Here is a 23,440-nt window from a genome sequence, read left to right as displayed (position 1 = left end):
AAAAGAGACTCTCCATGATAAAGAGGGAAAAAAAGTTAAAAGTTTGAGGGAAAAAATTCTACTCCTCTGCTGAAAGTCAAGCTCTAAACTTTAGTTTTGTTTAGTTTAAAAAAGGCTATTTATATAGAATACTACATTTAAAATCTTTGTTATTTAGACTTTAGAGTAATATACAAACAGCTAATAAATGAACAAAACTTATTTAATAATAATAGGATATACTAAATTCCAACACGAAATATATTTTTTAACTGCTTAACATAAAAACACACAATAGATTTGGACTATAAACCACACAGACTGAAGTAAGTATCTACAGATTTTATCCTCAAGCTAAGCAGTAATTAGTCAAAGTTTGCCAAAGTAAATAGAACAGCCTTCCACACCTCTTCGCCAACTCCCTCACAGCCGGTGGAATCAACGATACAAAGAACAATGAAAAATAATTTTCTAATGAATCTATTTCCCCTTGAAGTTGTATGCAAGGAAAGGTCACTTTCTCACTTACTAGCTTACCTATTCGGTATCCTTATCATTTTCTTGATTGTACATATTTTCATGTATTAGGCTCTATTTATACATTCTTCAATAGCATCTTTATTTATGACTTTGTGAATCAACAACTTCGTGATAGGAGGTGAAAGTCACTTAGCTAATTACACATGCTTGATAAGCCGCATAATCATAACCACTGCAGTATTGTACATTAGTTGGAGGCATGTAAATTACTGCAGTTATTCTCATTTGGGGAAAAACAAGAGACTTTGTTTTAGTTGTTTAAAACACTTTGTGCTCTCTATCCACCTTCTCAAGTATACTGCGCTTTTAACCCACATCGTGGCATCAACAATAAAATAAAGGTCAGATCCCATTCTACTAGTATGACCAAAGAAATAAAAACAAAAACAAAACAAAACAAAACTCAACTTAATGCAAATACTCTGATCAGCAGTTGAGAATTTAGTTATATGAAGCTCTTCCATATAATGCAATCCTCGCAAAACAGAACAGTTTAGACACTCCCTGCCCCACAAGGATGTTGTAATGAAATCTGACTTGGTCCAGCCAGCTTAGAAGTGCATAGAGAGATAGAATGTACAGCACTAGAATATTAATATGACTTCTGTATGAAGATTGGAAATTCTACAAAGTTACGAATAAGGTCAAAATAACACTTAGATGATTTACTGCCATAGAAAATCATACTCTCCTATGAGTGATTTACTGGATGTTATATAAAAATGGAGTGTGGACAAGCTACATTCAGATGCAAGCTTGCAGCTGTCAGTGTCTACATTTACTCAATCTGGCTAGAGGATGATTTGAAGGTTGATTTAATTGTAGCTTCTGAATCATGTTCTTCCCTATGTTTTAAATTGTTTAACATAAATACAAAAATGTTAAAGTAATTTTGAGACTGTAAATATTTAGTATAAAAATCTGCAAAATCTCATTCTTTTCTGGAAGAGTAACTGAAAATATAGACTATCTGGGAAAAAATATCTTTACTTAATAATGGTAATTGCCCAACAGTTATGGCAAATTTACCCTGATACGAGAAAGTTCATAGGGCGTTCAGAAGTAGCTAAGAATAAACAAGCAGAAAACTATGTTTGTGACTGAACTGATCAGTTTTAAGAGGAACAGAAATCAGTATCTGGAGAATAGGGTTCAGAGAAAAAGTCAACCAGTTGGCAAGACGGCATCATTTGGGTTCCTTGCAGGCAACGTCATAGCCTAAATATCTTTCCCTTTAAACACAAAGTCAGAGCAGAGATTCAATTCCTATTGATGCTACCAGCACCAGAACACAAGGCACCACCAATGAGTATTGTCAATATTATCTACTCAGCTACAGCTCTCTTTGATCATCTTTCTATTCCTTCACAGGCTTCATTAAATTCCAAAATCACCTAACCATTTACTTCCCAGCATCAGCAAATCATCCTTAGGGAGAATATCTTCTTCCTCTGCAAGCTTTTTCCCCCATTTTTTATTTCCACTTTTATACATACCTCCTTTTCTACATATTTTCTTGCCGGGTTTTCTGGCACATTCCTTGGATATTCTTTTTACTGAAAAATGAATAGAAGACTAGAAAATAACATGGCGCTCCATCACAGACCGCCGGAACATGCAACACCACTATCTAACTTAATATGCTCCTGCATTTACTGAGTGCGAAAGATCCCCAATTCGTTGAGCCTGCACATGCAATGGAGACATGTTGATGCATCTTCTCAGAAGTCATTCGGTAGGAAATGGAAATTAGGAACCCATTTCTACCTAAATATACGTGCTGTGGAGGAAAGAAAATGAGTAGGCACAGGAAAAAAATAAGAACAGATACACTAACACACATAAACAAAAAGAGCAGCATGCAAGCATGTAAAATATGTCTACATGCCAACAGGAAAAGCCATGCATGCTACCAGTACACATGAATTAATATTGTTAGAACTTAGAATAGAAAAGAAAATATAAATTTATCTCCCTGCTTTTCCTGCAGAAAACTCACCATCCTCAGTTGGAACGTATATGTTTAAATATAGGCAATCTTCACTCTGATCTTGTACATATGATGAAACCACATCCAAGTTATTAGTAAACCACACAGGAAGCATGACTTCCGGCAATCTGCCATCGATGATGTTCTGGGGACACACGGGAGCGAACTGGGTCGCATTCCTGATATCTGACCAGGGAGATGGTGGTTCTGGAGGCTGAAAACGATGTTCCCCTGTGGGTGGGGCTGCATAAGGAACCCCAAGAAATTGAATTACAGGCCCCAAAATTTCATTATTGAGTTCTTTCTTGATCCCTCTTATCTTGCCGAAGTTGGTAGTTACCAGGGGGTCTGCATCATCCAATTTTTGTGAAAGCACATGGGCGGCCTGAAGTAAACATCCCAACACGCAGAGAGTCAATGAGGCACCCAATCCCCTGTGTACCAAGCATGCCATTCCTGCTCTCCAAACATAATTTGGCCACATGCATCTGGGCAGTGCCATGGTCCCACATTAGTTGTGTAGTTGTCTGGTTACAGTGAGGCAAAGGTATTTGTATCCGCTTGAGAAAGACCGTATAATGGTAGAATACACCTCCGACTTCTTCAAGGCAAGCTTGTCAAGAAAAGCTCAGAAAGCTCTTTATGCAGCCAGTATCTCCCATCGATTTCACATGGATTGAAGTAGCATCTTCAATCATCACTATTTATCAGACCATATCCTATTGACCATTCTGTTTTCCATAATAGCGACGTGACAAGAGTGGCCATTGACTGTAGATTTCCCTCTTACAAATCAAATCCAGTTAGCGGCAGGTCTGCATCCTAAAGAAAATGAAAATAAATCATTAGAACGAACAAGCTAAAATAGACAGAGCGATAACTAGATGTTTTACAAGCTACAGAAATACATAAACAGTGGCTAGAGTCAGGTAGGTTAAATACTACTATAGGAAAATTGTGGCTTGATGTGAGATGACAGGTGAAATAACTGATTATTAGATTATCGAGAAACTTGCCTGCTGACTTTATACATGTTTAAGTGGAAGCAGACCTTGTCAAAATACACGGTTTCAGGAGCATTTCACAGTACACCATTTTTTAAAATACTGAAGGTTATATGTGAAATTGCCCCTTTATTGATAGTCTTCAGTCACGTCAAGGAACCACAGAATTAATCAGCACACATACTAAAAATTAGAATTACATAGCAGAAAGCCTTTCGAAAATCACTGGTAGGGAATTAGTGGAATGTAAACAAACTGTAAGAGTGGAGATACACACACACACACACACACACACACACACACACACACACACACACATATATATTTAAAAAGCAAACCAACAAAGAAGTAGTCCCCAATCCTATGCTATATAGAAGAAAACTAATCCTAGTTCAACTGTTATCATTTAAGTGCAACTACCTTATAAGTTCAACCTCCTTGCTGTTTCTCAAACGTTTGCAGCAAGTCATTGGGCATAGGTCTCTTACCTTAAATTAAGATTCAAGACTTTAAAAGATAAAATGGCTTTAGACAAAATTTGAAAAACAGAAAGTGGCATCATTTTTTGCGGATTAAGGTTTTTCTTTTTCACCATCCAGCTATAACATTTTAGAACTCAGTAAATTTGCAACATGAAAATTAATTTCTGCATCAAAGACAACATATTTTAAGTTACAAATTTTGTTTTCACTACCTGCTAAAGATCAAAGGAACAATAAAAAATAGAGTGCAGTAGTTTTACAAAATAATCATACCTAATCACAGCATCTTGCATATTAACACTAATAGAACATCTAACACTGTTTACCCAGTTCAACCCACTGTTACCCCAGTTCTTAAAATGCATCAGAATAAAATGTAACACTCAGTGCAATGTAATTCAGGGTGTAGTCTTACTTTAACTCCAAGATAGCATACAACTCGGCAAATTCACCTTTTCTTGTTCAAGCAACCTTTTAAAGTGCTTACTTTGAAAGTAACAGTGTTGATTTGTATTACAGATGGTTCTACCCTGTCCTATTATGAGAAGATTCCTGAAGAAGTGCTGGTCTGGCAGTGAGGCTGCCCTGACTTGGTGTTGTTGAAAAGGAGATTGTACAAATTATATGGGGCAGCGCGAGATTTGGTTCAGGCCTGGGGTTCCTTTAGCTCTGAACAATCCATCACAGAAGGCCATAAGGCAATAAATGTCTTTCTTCAAGAATACTTCCCACTGTGTTAATTCATACACCTTTCTTGTGAAAGTTCGTTAACATACAAAAAACAGGCTTAGGCCCATCCCATTCCTGTCCTGGAACTCCAACAAGTATTGGAGATTTAGCTGCACAAACCCGTTTCTGTTAAGAGTAGACTATGCTTACTCTTGTGCAGAATCGCGGTGGGCCACAGCATGACTGCACCTTTCCCAATCACCATTTGTAGTTAAAAAGCACCAGGATGACACCCAAAATAGAGCACCTGTGGTGGCACCTTCATCACCATTTTTCATTCAGCCCTATTTCCACATACAGTGATCATACAGTGATCGCCAAAAGTTCCCTCTTTATAGACTCGGTATCTTATTAATAATAAAAAGTACTTGTTTCATTATTAACAAAATAATGCTCCTTTTTGTACTCACAATTCCTTAACCATGTTAAAAAAGAAAGGGGCTCCTGTTTCCCACTGATGTGATACTTTAATAGAAGTAGTGAAGGATTAGAATTCTGTATGCCATGGTGAATTTTCAAATTCTAATAACATTTCACTTCTGGTCTTACAAAAATGTCCCATTTTACATAGGTTTACCTGTATGGTGAATTATAGTATTGACCCCAAAGATTTCCAGTTTTTGTTATAATAATAACAGCTGTCCAAGTCTAATGTAAAAATATGGTTTGTTTAAATTAATGAAATTTTAAATATATATGTAAGTCAGTCTATATATAAGTCTTCATATATATTATATATATGTCTAAATATAAAGCCTCTCAAATTTGTTGGCAGGATTTTTTCCTATTTATTGGTGCTTTCTTACTGTATGCCAAACCCTTAGCTTTTATGCATTTACATCTCATTTACAGTAACCCTGTAACATGGGTTCAACAGTTATTCCCTTTTTACTCAGAGGAACTGAGACTTGAAGAGGTTAAACACCCTGTCCAGGGTCTCTCGGAGAATCAATAGCATATCCCGGAGCCCACTGGCATCTGATTTTAAAAGCTGTCCTCTTGATCGCTGCACCTGATAACAGTCTCTAACTTCACAATTAGCACTTTTTAAAAAATTGATCCTTGTGCACTTAAAATTGAATTGTAAAAGTGTTTTATGTTCCTTTGGAAGGACACAGTCTAGGAAAATACTCTGACAATTTCATAGAAACAGAAGTTTAAATGGATTACCTTGTTCTTACTGGAAGTTTAGATTTTATTTTGTTACTTTTCTTACTTTACATGTTTAACCTTTTTATTTTACATCAAACACAGTGATTAGTTGTTCATATGTGTTTACACAAGATTATACTAAAATAATAATGGGTAACAAAAAATTCCAACTTCATAATAGCTTAAATGTCCATTAATAGATATTGATAAATGAATTATGATATATTCACAAATTAGAATTCTATACATCAGTGGAAATAAAGGACCCAGACTTAAATATGTCAACTTAGATAAATCTCAAAAGTTTTAAACAAAGCAAGTTGCAGATCAGAGACAGTAAAATGTTATTTAAATAAAACATAAAATATGCAAAATGAAGCTATATATTATTCACATATCTCATAAATATGTAGTAACAGAATATTTGTCATCCCCGGGTAAGGAGGAAAGTGTATGAAATTACTCTAGCAGTTAATTAATTGATGTTAGTAATTAATTAATTGGTAATTAATTGGCACTAAGTTTGATAACCTGTGGTGAGGACTTAAAAGAGCACAATTAATTAACTACAGCAAGTTTTATAAATCTAAGATTTGACAGTGTTAGGTGACACACACACACACACACACACACACACACACACGCCCCTATACCTTTGTTATGCAATTCTCTGTATTTTTCCATGTGTTTGAAATATTTTATAATAAATACATTAAAATAACACAATCAGAAAGCCTTATTCAGCAGACCGGACAAGTAGATGAGCCTATCAAATCATACAGGACTAGCTCTGTCAGACATTACAGCTAGTACAGATGCTAGTTCAAAAAATTTCTCCCTTTGGGTTGAAGCATGTGTGGTCCCATTGAGAAAAATAAAATAAAAAATAAATAATACTTTTAAAGGTATATAGATGGTAGTTTATTATTCCACTTGAATTAATTCATCATAATAGCTGGAACTTTTTTGTTCCTGAGTAACCCAGATCAAAGAGATGATGCTGGAGAGAGTAGAGAGAACTTTCTGGAACATTAGATAATCACAGTGGGTGGCACATTCATCCAATCTTCTATTCACTCCACAAACATTTATTGGGTATCTACAATATATAAGCTATTGTGCTAAATATTATGAGAGTACAATTGAGTTTTTGTTCCTAAGTAGTTACAATATTTTAAAGGAATAAGTCACATTTAAAAAAAAATGTCTCTAATGCAGGTTGGAATGTGACATGCGTTCAACAAATACATGATGAGTGGGGAGGTGGGAACCAACAAGAAGTTTCTGACTTATAACTTGACATAGTCTATTACATGTCTTTTAAAAAAATATTATCTATTTATTTTCTACTTTGTTTTTGTTTTTATTGGTTTTATTGTTGAACCCAGCATGCCCCCCCCCCCCCCCACTACACACACACTACTGAATTTCTTATGCAAAGGCAGGGCTTTTGTGTTTGTTGTTTTTTAAATAATACTTCATATCCATCATAAAATCTAACTGACAATCCTTACATAGTGCAGGCAAGCCTCAGCTGATAGGATTCATCACCAGCATGGTGTGGAGCTTGTCCAGTACTATACAATTGATTGTTGTTATTTACCATAGTTACGTTCTATAAAATCACTGCAAACACCAAATTAGGGAACATGGATCCATTGCTGCTAGGGAAATAGTTATAAATTATTCACATAGTTATAAATTATAATCTCCATTACAAATTAAATAGTTATAAACTATTCACAGAGTTGTAAATTATAATCTTAAACCCTACAAACAATTCATCCTAGTAGACTCTATTTTCTTTATTTTACAAAAGAGGAAACAAGGTTCAAAAGTGTTAAGTGACTTGTCTGAGACCACCCCACTAACAGATGCCAGAGTTGGGATTTAAAGCCCCTCCATCTGGCCCCAGAGCTGGTGGTTCTTGCACTATTCAGCACTCCCTCCACCATTTCTGTCCTCTGTTATCTCGGTATGAGAGCTGAAACAAGGAGGCAGAATATCTCCCTTGTAGAGCCTCAGCTGGAAACATGTTCGTAGGGCAACGCAAAGTTTTCGCTATTCTGCTCATATCCGTGGATGACTGCAAAAACACTATGAGTATTGACTTTGGGGTTACAAATAAATTTTAGTGAGTAGACAAATTTGGAAATACAGATCTAGGAATAATGAAGATTGGCTGTACTAACTAAAAATAAATAGTATTTTATACCTATGGATCTATGAGTCATTTTGAGGTCAGAATATATCATCAGCCTGCCACCAGTGCCTAATAATAATCATTGGTTTTAAGAATTGGATTTACTAACAATAATTTAACAATTATTGCATTTAATAATAACTGGATTCAGTGGAGTGCAGTGATCTCAATGGCTAAGGCCACCCATGTAACTGTGCTTATGTGACCAGCGTAATCTGACCACCAGCAGATTTTGGGATTCCTATACCAAGATGTTTCACCTGCATACTGGAGGCAGTTCAAGACTTGGATTCAAGGAGTATCTTGTGTGACCTAGCCATGGGAAAACGAAGAAGCCTGGGTCTGAGATGTCCAGACCTCATTTGATGCACATCCTTCTGCTGTTGCTCTCTTGTACTATTTGCCTGTAACAAAGCTGTCCAAGGAGTATAAACTATTTGAGTCCCATGAGTCCCTTTGTTAACTGAACACTTAAAGTAACTAATGTGTAACTAATTCACATAGTAAGTACTTAAAAATACAATGAATAAACAAATGAATGCAACCTTACAAAATATTGTTAGACCTTAAACAGGTCTACCTCCAGTTAGTAGATTAGGAAAGAGATTTGAACAAACATTGGCGGTCATGGAAGAGACCCCAGGCAGAGGGCACATTCTAGAAACACGGGAAAGTTATATAGTGGGTATTGTAGTGCTCAATCTCCGTGAGAATGGCTCACATCCAGATGACTTGTCCACACCAGTGTAAGGCCTGGCCTTCTTGCCTCAATGTAGACCAACTCCGAGGGGCCACCCTGGCCCTGAAGCTCCTAGGGAAAGGAGCAGGGGGAGGAGCTGACTGTGATTCCCTCACTCCCTCCCAGGTGTTTTTCCCAGTGACATGCCCCAATAAACTTCCTGCAGGTAAACGTCCATCTCAGAGTCTTTTTGTTTGGTTTTGTTTTTCCCCCTGGAAACCTGACCTACCACAGCATGGAAAGAAGCGACGTTTGAGGAGGGCATGGTTTAGTTTGGCCAGAACACAGAGTAAATGAGGTTCAGTACTGAATGAGACTGGAAAGGCAGGTTACAGCCAAATCAAGCAAGCCCTTTATTAAAAGGCTAAAGAGTTTGGATTTTATTCACAGGATGATAAAAAGCCATTAAATATTCCTAGCAGGGGAAGAATATTATCAAATTTATTCACAAGAAAATTAATCTGGCACTGCTGTGGAACAGGGATCTCCAAAGCACTATCTGCATACCCTACCATGAGATGGCCAGATGAGAGAAGGAAAGTAAACCGTGGAACTACGTATCATAATTTTTTATATAAAGCTTAAAGAGAAAGAAATGAAGCTGTGCTAATATGAATATATGGTTTAAATACCAGTGTCTCCACATGGTTGTGTGATGCATATAGCCCTTGAGATGTTCTTGGGAAGGTCAACAGCCCATAACATGGTGGGTTTGCCAGCAGAGGTTTTGTTGTTACTGTTTCTTTCCAACATATAGTGATATATTAGAGTGAACTTCACTGGTAACATCATTGGATAAGTACATTTATACATTTTTTATCATGCTGTAATTACAGTAACACTCACAAAAAGGATTACTGAATTAAATTCTTCTCACAAGATAAATATATGTTAAAGGAAATACTACTAATACAATCATAAGAACAAGAAACAAGCAGATATGAAACTTCTACTTCTAATACACGTTCTTTAGCTACACTGAAAGACTCAAAACCATGGCTATCTAACTATATATAATAACAACAAAAATTTTCAAAACATCAAGAAACTAACTTGAAATACAGATTATATCCATTTCATTAGCTGTGAACTGTGCTCGTAGAATCTCTATGTCTTGGGATATTAGTGAATGATGGAATGAAGACATCAAGATTGAAAAGATACTAAAAATACTGATCTTATCTTTTTCATTTTTTAATGTCTATTTTTGTGTGTGATTTGCAATCTGATGATAGAGATATTTATGCAGGAGTTGTATGTATATATTTCATACTTTTTTGGTTTGGTTATCATAAACATAGGATGGGATAATCACAAAAATGTGGGGACCATTACCTTAGTGAATTAAATGGTGAGAAGGAAACCAGAAACAATTTTGCTTTAATGTTCAGTTTAAAATATAGGTGAAAACACCACATTTATGTGAAAATGACAACAAACTGATAAACACCAAACACTTGCTCAGCCCTGTCCAAACCACATTACAATGTCTCATGTCATTTAGCCCTCACCACCAATTTACAAGTCACGTACTGTTATTTGAGATGAGGAAAATGAAGACTTAGGTGGTTAGATAACTTTCTTAAGGCCACAAAGATAGGAAAAGGGAGACCCAAGAAACAAGCCTAGGACTGCCTAACTCCAAAGAACATGTCCTGAATTTTTATGATACACGACATTTTGCTTTGTTCCCCAATGAGACCAACTCAATTAAGTCATATGTTCAGTTTGAGCATTTGTGGAAAGTGAAACCCACAGGACACTAACAGGAGGAAGATAAAAAGGCTGTTGATCAGCTTGCTGGGGTTAATTAATAAGCACAATTTAGAGCATCTCCAAGCACTTTGGTATTGAGACTTCTTCCAGCAACATTCCATAATATAGGCCAGAGAGTAAATGAAAAAAGCTAGGACTGGGGATAACCAAGTCAAGAGTGTTAGAATTTCAAGGAGCAAAGGTTATGAGAAATGGTAATTCTGGTGTTGAATAGATAAACTGTATCAAGGGAGGAAGGTAAGCAGTGCCAGTAGGGTACAAGGAGAAAAAGTAAGAAATAGTTAGAACCAAGGATTATGAAAGGTCTATTCTGAGATAGGAATATCAAAGTTCAAGACTTTGATCATGTGGAGGTTCAAGGGATGCCATGGCCCATGTTATGGCCGTACCACCAAGTAGCTATTGAGAACTAATGTGGTGACAAGTATATTTTGCCATGACTACCATTAATTAATAACTTGATTGATGGCTAGCTCCAATTGAGCATAAACTGAGGCCAGTGAGCTAACTGCATCATCTCATTTGTCTCTAAATACATGAAGTAGAGATCATTACTATCTCCTTGTAATAGATAATTAAATGGAAGATTGGAAACACAAAGCCACTGAAACATTTTTCAATGAAACAAGATCACAGTTTTATGAACATAGTTCACAAACAGAAGGAGATAAGGCTGAAGAATTAATAGACTCTAAAGATAAGCCCTGCCCCCTTCTCAATTTTTTTCCAGAGCCTCCTTTTCAGAGAAAGGGTAGGTAGGCTTCAATAGTTTCCCAGAGTTACATCCCAATCTCCCCTCCTCTGAAGAAAATGTAAGGAGTTCTATTTGTTTTCTTTCTCCTTAAGCTACTTCCACTCTAAATGAACTTCTCCAATGATGTTAGAGAATAACAGAGAATAGACTGTTAAGGAGAAAAGGCAAACTAAAATTTGACAGTAATAGAAGAAAAAGTTTTACCAACAAAATATTTTAAACATCAGCAAAGAAAAAATCACGAGTATGTTGCCAAGGTTACACCCAGTTGCAGACTCTCTAGGTGATAAAACGAGACTACTGGAAGACAGCACACAGCACTGGGAGCAGTAGCCAGTGAATGAGCCCAACTTGTTCACCAAGATCTTCCTCCCTAGGAAGTGCTCACTTGGGCAGTGTGTGCCTGGAGGAACCCTAGCCAGCATCCCCAAAGCCTGGCTCAAATATTGGTACGTCCTTCCCAGATCCTTCTAGCCACAAAAATACTCCTTTCCCTCAACTCTCAAAGCACCTGTTACCTTTCTTGTAACTGAATCTGTAGTACTTTCTACCACAGTAATTTATAAACATAGCCTCCTTCTTCATTCTCTTACATTGTTTAGTGGCACATTGGCGAGGCGGACATAAACAAAATAGGTATAGTGCTGATTCTCATGGAGACTAAAGTTCACTGGGGAAGACAAACTTCATGTAAATCAGTCATACAGATAATTATCTAGTCAGAAATGTTTTGCCAAGAAGAATAATGCAGGGTGCTCCATGGGAAGATTTTTTTTTAAAGATTTATTCATTTATTTGAGAGAAAGAGAGGAGGAGGGCAGAGGAAGAGGGAAAAGAAGAGAATCCCAAGCAGACTCCCCGCTGGGCATACAGCCAGACTCAGGGCTTGATCCCATGACCCTGGGATCATGACCCAAGCCAAAACAAAGAGTCAAAGGCTTAACTGACTGAACACCCAGGCGCCCCTCTGAGGGGAGATTTAATAAGTCTGGACTAGGGTGGATGATCTTCCTGGGAAAAAAATCTGTAAACTGGGTTCTGAAGGATGAGTAGGAGTTAGCAGGTGAAGACCAGGGGACAGAAAGAGGCAAGAGAAAGCCCAAATGCTGTGAAGCCTGGAGATTTTTAAGAACAAAGAAATAAGAACAATTTGAAAGCAGGGTAGGGCATCAGGCTGGAAAGGGACTGACAGTTCAGCAATTTCTGGGCCAGTTTAGAAATTAAGATCTTATCCCAAGTATGATGAGAAGAATTATAATCACAATAATGACATAATTAGGTTGGCCTTAGTATTCGAGAATAACCCATTCATTTATTATATCATTTTTCATCAATTAACCCTACCCTCAGATTTCATCCATCTGTGATATCTGATCCCTGTGAAGGCATTACCTTAATTAGAGTTACAGCAAGAGAGGGTAAGACAGAGAAGAGGTAGAAAAAAATTAGAGTACAATGAAAATTCCTCATCATGCAGGGATGTGCGTGGATGGCCATATAGACTGGTAGCTAATTCCATTCCTGTTTGGCAAAAAAAGAAGAAAAAAATGGGATTCTGAGATGCCATAGCTCTTCTGACAACACAAAGGAAAAGAGATCAAAGTGACAGCATTTCCTTCTGCATTCACATCTGAATATTTCTGCTATGGCCATCATTACAACGAATGGCTAAGAATTGGAAAGTTTCTTGTTTTGTTTTCAGGGGTGGCTGAAACAAGCCATCTAATATTTAACTGTATAAAATAAGTTTTACTTTCTGTTTACTCTGAATTTACTCTCAGAATCTCCAAATATTAATTGTTAAATCTAAAGTCTAACTTAATAGTCTTGACTTCCAAACGAACAAGAAGGTGAAGGGGGTGAAAGGGACAGGAATTCATAAGTTCATAAGACAGGATGTTTAAAAAGAAAAAAAAAAGCAATGGGCAACGGTTTTAATGTATATGTAAAATACTGCAGGATATATTTTTAAAACCAATTGGCAACCCTGTGATCCCCCAGAAGAAAATGAATAATCACTCAGGAGCTCAGGAGAGACAGTAAGGTAGGGCTGATTACTTCCCTTGATATTAAATTGATGCTTTTGTCTGAAAGGGGCCACTCTTGGGTCGCAAGTCATTGCTTCCAGAAGCAACTTAATTATGGCTGCCACTATCTTTATAGAGAAGATAGAACAACCTAAGAGCAGTGCTACATTCTCAATTCACTATTTAAGCTTATTTTTGTTTCTAGTGAGTTGCTGTGCCTGGGAAGAGTGGAGAATTGCCATTCCTGGTGCCCTGCTTAATTAAAGTTCTCTTTAAAAAATCCCTTGTTGCCAGAGAATAGCTACAACTTTGGCAGAGGCAGCTCTAAGTTTCTCAGCAGGGCCTTGTGCCAGGGTGTGTCAATCTTGACCCCTTGGAGGATGATCAGCAGAGAGGGGGTAGTTAAACCTTTGTGCCCATTCAGTCCCAGGCTTCTGCTGGAATTGGCAAACACTATAGTGACTACTGTTTAAGGAGTAACTGTCTACTAGGAACTGGACTAAGACCACCAACTCCTTTCACATGAGGCACCAAACAATGATAATGGCTTCCTGTCACTCCTGACCTGGCTTAGAGCTCAACCAGCACCCCAAAGGGGAAAGAATATTACACTTGCAATAGTCTTCAGACATCCACATCTTTTATTTTCCCTTCATATTACACTTCCATTGGTACTAATATAACAAAACTCAAAACAATGCTCTAATTACAGGCCATTTGTGTAACAGAACATCAATGAATAAATATTCACAAGAATTTAACATATACATGGAACATAACTTGCTAAATGAGTTCACCATTTAAATAAAATGAATAGGGAGTTCCAAATTATAAAGTGTCAAAAAATGAAAAAGGTGTTTGAATGACCAAAACACCAAACTTCACTGTAGTTTAGGTCTTATTGTCTACATTCTAAGTGTTTGTGTTTGACTAATTTTTACTCCTTCCAAAGTTCCCTGAGCTATCACATTTTCTTCATGGCAGAAAATAGCTCAAATGCACATTTTGGTAACTTATAACCAGAAATAATCTTGTTACACTTGTAAGTCTTAATAAAATAATTTATCAAAATTTAAAAAAAAACTATGTACAAAAATCACTACAAAGTATTCAATTATTATTTGTCTTTGATTAAAATTCAATCTTTTAAATATATTCCTTTCTGCCTTTGGAATTTTGCATATCACTTCGAAGTATCTATCAATTCAAATAACAACTGATGGATGTTAAGAAAAAAAATCAAAAATGAAGAGACCAAGTATTAAGCAAGAGGTTACATATTTAGTTGCTAACGTCCAAGGCTAGAACCGTCTCTTCAGTCACTTAACAAGCATTTATTGGTCCCTAGTAATGTGCCAGGTACAGCTTTGAAACACAAGACAAAAATCTTTGCCATCATGAATGTTATATAGACTACTACTACTGTGTCGTTTCACTGGGCAATATATTTTACCTTTGTATATTCAACAACTCCTCAGAAGTTATTACTGAAGACCACAGGTCTGAAAAATGGGAACTTTTGGTTATCGATACTCACAGTAACATATGCATTAAAAACACTGGCATAGTTAAAGAGGTAATGAAACTGGTGACTGTTTTTTACCCATAAGAAAAAGGATAGATAACACTGTCACTTGTGTGTGAAGTTTTGGACAGCTAAGTAATATAGATTTAAATTAAAAATGACAGATGCACTGACTTGAAACATAATGGTTACTGAAGTGAACCTTTATTCCTTGTAGTGCTATGGTTAACTATCAAATGGCTCAAGTACTATTTTTAGGTGTGAATATTGTGACAACTGTTGGTCAGTGTCATATGCCATAATCACTACTTTCTTGGTGAATTCTATCATGAGAGGAGTGGTTAACCTATGGGAAAAACTTATACTAGTGACAATCCCAAGTTAGTTTTTTATCAAATCAATATTCATTGATTTCCCAGGTGACCTTGCTGATTTTCCAAGGACAGTGAGTATTCCATAGACAGTATGAAATTTTCCACCATAACTATTTTTTTAAGGCAGCAAGAATTTTCAATTCACTGTGAAATGTTACAATTAACCTCTTTTTTCCCCTAAGACTCAACATTCACTGAGTGTCAATGAAGAAAAAAAGTACTGTTAGGTTTAAGTGATGCCACACACCCGTATAAAAGAATAAGTACATCAATTGGATGTTTGTTTCAAAAAAGGAAGCTGTTGAGGAACATATATAAAACCTTCATATCATTGCCTGACATCTTCTCTGTTTTCAGAATATGTGTTATTTAGATACAGACAAAATGTAAGGAAACCAGACTTGAAGAAGATATTTACCCAATATTCTATCCGCTTCCCAACTTCTGCCCTTCCTCTCCCCACTGGCACTCCCGAATAAACAAATAAGCAAGCAAACAAATAAATACGTCTACTGATTTTCTAAATTATGTCAAAAATGAAACAGAATTACAGGTGCAGGTAAATCGATAAGGAAGGAGTTCTCATACTGAAGCACCACTTAGAGCACACCCATGGGATGGCCTGGGCTTCGTCAGGTAGCTCTGAGTGCAGGCATGAGTGCTGTTAGAGAAGAAGACTACAGAAAAAGAAAAGGTTACTGTGTGGCCTGTCTCAAGGGAACTAGTATTATGTAAGAAAAGTGTGACTGGATACATAGTTAAAATACCAAACTAAAATGCTACGGAAACCAGAGAAAAGTGAAAAAGTATATATTCTTCAATTTCATGAGTCAAACCCAAGTTCATCAACTTAAAGGCAGGTCCTAAGATGTCAACTGCATTAAATAGGTCTAGTCTCAGGCGGAAACTTTATTTCCTGTGATGTATCACTGTGGTTTTTGATTTTTACATCTGTAGCAGTAACTTAACTTGCTTTTGTTCCAAAATGAATTTCATGCTCAACTTGTTTTTCTTAATTAAACTTCCTTTAGCAGTCCCTAATATGTGTATTATTAAAACTCATTAGTCCCATTCACGCTTGCCTGTCATTTTTTGGCTACACATTCACATATTGAAGTGTTCTGTTGCTATATATAGGACGAAAATTAAATAATAAATATGGGGACTTGAACGTTTTATGAGTGTCAGGATGAGAGACTGCCTGCAAGGCCCATAAGCTTTCACACAAAAGAGGCATTACTGCTAAAGCTAACATGCTGACACATCTCTGATCTATAAAGTCTGCAGTAATGGCAGCAGTAAAGCGTTTTTGCCATTGACTAGAATTTCTCTTACATGCAACGGAAATAGGCACAGAAGAGATTATATTGACTGTTATAAAACGAATTCATATAAAATCCCCCCAAAAGTTTAATGTCTAATAATTTCAAATGCCTGAAGTGATTTACTAGTTTTCTTTTACTTCAGTTAAGCTTAGAGTTGGTAATCTTTCTCTCTCACACAGGTTTACTACCATACGGGTGGGTTATTTTTTTTGGGTGGGGGGCAGAATTTTAAAGGCAAAAATAATTCATATCCTTTTTTGGCAACATAGTAATATTCAACATCATTAATGTGATTCTATTAATAACAAAGCCAAAATAATCAAAGGAATCACTCTTCTTAGAAACAGTTGAGAATGTTGCTATCCCACAAGATTAACAGGTTAGCTACCTCAAAGTATTTTAAATTATCTTCTAAAAGTTATTAAAAAGGACACTAGATTCATCATGAATGTTCACTACTATATTTTTTTTTTTTTTAGTTTTCTGGACTTTGCAAATTTGAGATATTAAAAAATTGAAATTTTAAATTAACTGAAACTTTTGTTTTGTTTTTATGTATCTCAAGAGGGCAAAAGAGATGGAAAATTTGCATTTTTGTATGCCATGTGTTAAGTTTCAACAAATCATTAAAAACTATTGCCCTTTTCATTTTACTTTCAATTAAGAGTGTATAGCAATTTTTTTCAAACAATTGATTAATGTAGAATAGCATGTAACTGTATTTAATCATTTCAAAATCATAGAAGGAAACTGCAGGAAATATCTTAACTTCTGAATGGTAGGTCAGTTAGAACACAGGGACAGGTGCAGCTGTCAAACAAAGCTCCAGTGAAAGCAACATCAGTTTTTCCATAGTCATAAGCTTTGGGGAACCCAATGCTATTTCGTGTCACATATGTCAGGAACTGTGTTTGCAATTTTCTGGGGGTCATTGAGAGCTTTCATCCCTTCATCCCAAACTACCACATTTTGTGTTATTCTTCATCAAAATTGGAAGAACTGCTCAAGACCACCATTTCTTTTCATAATCACAACCAAAAATACATGTTTGAATAAGGTAGAGCAAAATGTCATTAATTTTCTAAATGAACTCTCAGGTTTTTCAGTAGTTCTTAAACTGAGCTACTCTGTTAGTAGAGAGCATTTCTATTACTGGGTACCTTGCTCTCATTTACTGGCTACAGTTTTAAAACATCTTGTGACGTGAAATTTTACTTTTATTTCCATCATTATTGACTTTGCAAACTGGATCTACTACCTACAAAGTTACCAAAGTTTTGTGCAGGAACTGCTTGTATAGAAACCAAAGAGTAAGACAAAGTTAAAACTCTTCTTCTTTTCCACTGATGAAAGAGAAGAAAATGAAGGAGTAGAAAGTATTGATGATTCCTGACAAAGAAAAATATTGTTCAGCCATGACAAAGGCACTTTAAGCTGAGTCTTCTGCTTTAGCACTACGGCAAATGCCATGATCACCAGTGCAATGGTTGAGAAATATACAAATTAACTTTTAAAGAAACCTTCTTTCTCATGCTTCATATTCTCCATCTACTTACAGCAACATTATATTCTCTACTAGCCCAGAAAGAAAAATTCCAGCTCACCTCCCATTCACCTTCATTAATTATTTACTATCATCATTTAATGTGCTATTTACTAGCCGAATTTTTTTATTAATTTAAACTTTGAAAAAAGATGTTAACTACTGTTGGACTGTGCGGCTAAGATCAGTGGCTAGAATGTACCAATACACAGAACATCCATTCTTCTAGCTCACCCTGCACATGAACCACGTGACTTAGAGCTGTGTAAAAGAAAGGCAAATCTAGCCTCTCAGATATCTCCTTAAAACTAACAGTTGGGCTTACAAAAACTATTTTTTGCTATTTTTGTCACCTTTAGACAAGCTTACACAAAATCTGCATAAACAGGAAATATTTAACTTCTCCACCATAGAATCCTTGGGAGACAAAGTGTTCTATTTTGCTATTTCATCTTAAAATAGAAAAAAAGGAATGGCATTGGGCTTGTTTCAGAACTTAGATTTAAGAAACACATACACACACAAAACCAGGAAGAAAGTTTGGCAAGCCTCCCCTTTTAATACCAGGAGGTCTGATGTATTTGGAATTCCTGAAAGAAGTACTGGGTTGATAAGTGCTTCAGATGACATTGAAGAGTTGCCTTTCATGAGTTCATACATAATGGAGAGGCTTCAATGCTAAAGCCATAAAAGTATCTATATTCATATCATAATCTGTAAACAGAAACCCCTGAAAAAATATTTGATGCTTTTCTTTAAAAGATAAAATTGTGTAAAAAATCATTATTTTATATTTTAACAATTATCTGTCTCCATTTTATTCTAATGTATTTGGCTGTCTGAAGGATTAAAATTGAACGAATTGGCCTTAAATAGGAAGAGCCAACTAAAATTTGAATGCTGAGGTATCCAAAGGTATAAAGGGGTGGGCGGTATTCATTAGCCTATTTAACATATCTATATACATATTTTAAATGAATCAGTTCTTCATAGGTTATTGGCTCAGAACCTCTGTGTGTTCCAAAATTGGTTCAGAATAATATGCTTTTCTGGATTCCAAAGCAACTTTTAGTTTCCTAAGTCAATTAATATTACTCATTTGAGTGATTAATTTTAATTATATCTGCTGAAATTGATTTTCCTCCTGCAAATAATGATGGGCTTTTCTTGAGAGCTAAAAAAATAAGATAATAAAAAGGAAAAAAAATTCCTTGTATTCAGCTGCAAGAAAATGTCTGGGAACGCGCGCGCACCGCTCAGTTGGAAAGATAAGCCACTGAGTGGTGAGGCAGCCAGGGCAGGGATGCATCAGAAATGCAGCCGACTGCCTGGCTCCCTCGCCAGCTGGGGCCCTAGGCATAAAGGCTGCAACGCCTTCCTGGACTCTTACAACTCCAAGAAAGTTATCTCGGACTGTATTATGCAAAGTCTTTCAAGTGAATTACAAGACAACATGTGTGGACAGTCATCCACTTCTGTGTCTATCCAATGCAGTGACCCTGTAACCCTTTAGCGTTCGGCTGACAGAAGGCGGAGTAGGGAAGGGAAAAGGGGAGGAAAGGGAAGGGAAAGGGGGAGGGAAGGAGAACAAGATAACACGAAAACGGCCACTTCCCCCCGCAAAATTCCCGTAGAAGCGCAGACAGCAGCCGAAACCGCGGCCGAGGCAGCAGCGATTTCTACTTGGGTTCTCTCCCTGCACATGCAGGTTTTCCAAGGCATCCCTGCTACCTCTCTTTAAAGTATCACTAGGAGGAAAGCACTGGATCCAAGAGGGATCTCCCAACTGAGAGGTTTTCGATGCAAAGTTGAGATCTCGAAGGGTTGCTTGGCTTCCCCCACCAACGCCACAAAATAAGGTTTTTAAGCTCGATCTAGGTAGCTCCCTAGCGATCCACCCCGAGATGCGCGAGGTGGCTTTACAGCCCCTTTTCTCTCCCCATTTCACCGGCGCCGCGTCCGCAGCACCTACCGCGCGGCGGAACACAAACCCAGGCAGCCCCCTCCCAATAAAAGACCCCCAAACTTACCCTCAGTAAGATAAATCCACAGAGGGAGCCCCCTCATCCTCCCCTAGTCCCCTTCCAATCATTCAAGGAGACAGTTTCTACAACACTTCGCCGTCAAATTCAAGCTGAATTGGTCAAAGTATTTATCAGCCTCTAGACGCTTTTTTTGAATCTTGAGCACTGGTAATTCTTGTTTCAGAATTGAAGGTGCTTCCTTTTTTATTTATTTTTCTTCTTTAAGCAGCCGCAACCCCAGTTTTGCGCCCCCCCCCCTTTTTTTCTATTCACCCACGGACACTTCCAAAACGTGTCGATTGATCCTTTTTTCTCTCCAGATGAAACCACGATCCAGAATTCTCGGGACCCAAAGCCACCTCCATGTAAATCCGACCATCAGGCAATAAATACAAATGATCAAACAACGTTACTTCTTTCGGGTGTAATCAGATAATCCTACTAATCCAATAGATTTATCTCGATTGGAAATTGACCTCAAAAATGAATCCCTGGAGCTGATGTCCAGTAAAGCGATTTCGTAGCCCTGTTCAGGTGGCCGAAAGAACTGTGGCTTCTTTCTTTCTTCTTCTTTTTAAAAAATCTTTTTGGATTCTGGGTGCACTGCTCGCAAAAAATGCCGAGGACCCTGGTTTTCCCCTAATATAGGTTTCTACTCCAAATCGGTGCAGGATGAAAAATGGTACAAAGATACCCCTAGTGGCTTGAGGTGATATTGCAGGGAATCTCACTTTTTTTTTTTTTTTTAATCCCCTCTCTCCACCTATTTCCCCCCCTCTGCTCAGTAGATAACTGGCTGCTATAGTAGTTAAAATGAGAAGAAGGTTGAACGGAGATTGACATGAATAGTATATGACTACTTGAAAACATCGTCTGATCTTTCTTCTTTGTTTTACTTTAAGTACCAAATCTGTGCTTCCGTCTCCCCAGTATTCCATCTTTTTTCCAACAGTTTTCCCCAACGGCATTTAGCAACTAAAACGCCAATTTGGAGCTGCTAGTGATTTCAAAGCAAATGTATTTGTTTCCTGAATAACTATAGATACCCAAAGAAACCTCAGTCTACCTGAGATATGCTGCTTTCAGGGTAAAAAAAAAAAAAAAAAAAAAAGCCTTAGTATTTTGGGTTTTTTTTTAAGTTATATGTTTATGGATAATTTTTTTTTAGGCAATCTCTTCTCATTTTGGACTTTTGATATTCATTCAGCAGAGCAGATGATGGCTGCTGTGAGCCTGTGGTCAAAAAAAACAAGACCTAAGGGTCATTATATAGTTCTCAATGTTGCTTATCTGAACCCTTTGCAATTCAATCATCTCAAGATTACTACTAGCATTTTTGACATTTTAGAGAAAAAGCCAATGCAATGAATTTCAAGATTCCATTTTGGTAAGCAATACTTCACAAACTTTGCTGTGCTTACCAAAGACCCAGGAATCTTTTTAAAAGGAGGATTCTGGTTTGGTAGGACAAGAGAAGGAATGAGATTCTGGATTTCTTTTCTTTTCTTTTCTTTTTTTTTTTTTTTTAGATTTTATTTATTTATTTGACAGAGAGAGAGTTAGCCAGTGAGAGAGAGAACACAAGCAGGGGGAGAGGAAGAAGCAGGCTCCCAGCAGAGCATGGAGCCTGATGTGGGGCTCGATCCCAGGACCCTGAGATCATGCCCTAAGCCGAAAGCAGACACTTAATGACTGAGCCAACCAGGCGCCCCAAGATTCTGGATTTCTAACAAGCCCTCTGACTACATCCTGATTATCAAGGACCTAGTAAATTTGAGATGTTGAATTCACTTTTACGAGTGGGTGCAATGGCTGGAAGGACTCCACCACCTTCTTTCTTAAACTAACTAAATAATTAAGTCTTCTTCGTGTATGAGCTATTAAGGAGTCAAGAGACCGTCCTTCTATTACTGGTTTTGTTATTAACTGACCATGTGACTTTGAGCAGTCATTTTTTTTTTGGTTCATGGCTAATTTATCTATTAAAATTGAAGAGTAAACCAAAATAAATGAACAAACATACCTGTTTCTAGATGGGAGACTCAATGTTGTAAATTAATAATGTAATTATTATTAAAAGCCCACTATAATTTTTCATGGAATGTGAGAAGTTAATCTTAAAATGTGTCTGTGGGAGCAAAGGGTCACACTTATCAACACAATTTTATATACAATACAATTAAGAACAAGGTATGGATAATTTCCATAGGAACTACTAAGACAGAACAGAAAATGACAGTAACTGAGGCAATGAGCTTTGGGTCAGGGATAAAATTAGTCCAATGGGATAGAATAGGGACCTCAGAAATATATCCCTGAATTTATGGGAACTTGATAATAACAGGTGGCATGAGAGAGCAGTGAGGAAAAATGAATTACTCAAACAATAGATTAGGCATATGAAAAAATTATAATTCCTACCTAAATATGTATTTAAGGTAAGGATAGAGCCTTAAAGAGGCAGAGCAAAACTTAAAACCTTTTAGAGAGAAATAGCTTTGTGATTTTGGGTAGATGGGAATAGAGGATTTATTAAACATTAAGACATAAAAAGTTAAGTCCAGGGGCGCCTGGGTGGCTCAGTCGTTAAGCATCTGCCTTCGGCTCAGGGCATGATCCCGGAGTTCTGGGATCGAGCCCCACATCAGGTTCTTCTGCTGGGAGCCTGCTTCTTCCTCTCCCAGTCCCCCTGCTTGTGTTCCCCCTCTCGCTGGCTGTCTCTCTCTGTCAAATAAATAAATAAAATCTTTAAAAAAAAAGTTAAGTCTATAAATGAAAAATGCTAATTTTGATATATTAAAATTAAAAATGTTTGTGCATCAAAAAAGTCAAGGCATAGACTGACAGAAGATATTTGCTATTCATGTAACCAAAGAAGGATCAGTATCCAAGTACATAAAGCTTTCTTAAAAACCTATAAAGATTTTAAAAAAATGCTAGGAAAAAATGAGCCAAGATGAAGAGTCAACTGGTAGAAGAAGATTTTCAACATCCATAAACATCTGAAAAAGACGCCTTAGTTATTAGAAAAATACAAGCTAAAATGATGAGATACCATATCATAGGTATGAAATTGGCAAAGATTTGTAAGTCCAGAAATATGAAAGAATGATGAGGATGTGGAGAAACCAGGGAAAGTATATTAGAACATTTTCAGAGAGCAGTTTAGAGATAGTTGAAGATTCTCATTTCGAGTCTCTCTACTCCTGTGTACTTCTCTTCACATGCACAGAAAAAACCCATTGCGGAATTATTTGAAAGAGAAAAAAAAGAG

General features: G+C 36.9%; 1 protein-coding gene across 1 annotated transcript in view; it reads right to left on the bottom strand.

The window, feature by feature from the left end:
* The window catches only part of LOC113245643 (neuroligin-1), a 220,343-nt gene extending 199,681 nt beyond the window's left edge, over positions 1-20,662 (bottom strand). The window contains exons 1-2 of the mRNA XM_057306552.1: positions 20,173-20,662; positions 2,519-3,331 (exon numbers count right to left, since the gene is read on the bottom strand). Of these exons, the coding sequence (XP_057162535.1) occupies positions 2,519-3,011 (493 nt within the window). The 5' untranslated portion in view covers positions 3,012-3,331; positions 20,173-20,662. The remainder of the gene's footprint in view (positions 1-2,518; positions 3,332-20,172) is intronic.
* Between the last annotated feature and the right edge of the window lie 2,778 nt (positions 20,663-23,440).

The sequence above is a fragment of the Ursus arctos genome, unplaced genomic scaffold (assembly GCF_023065955.2).
Source record: "Ursus arctos isolate Adak ecotype North America unplaced genomic scaffold, UrsArc2.0 scaffold_4, whole genome shotgun sequence".
NCBI lineage: Eukaryota > Metazoa > Chordata > Mammalia > Carnivora > Ursidae > Ursus > Ursus arctos.
The sequence above is the reverse complement of the archived record's forward strand: the minus strand, read 5'-3'. Positions and strand labels throughout refer to the sequence as shown.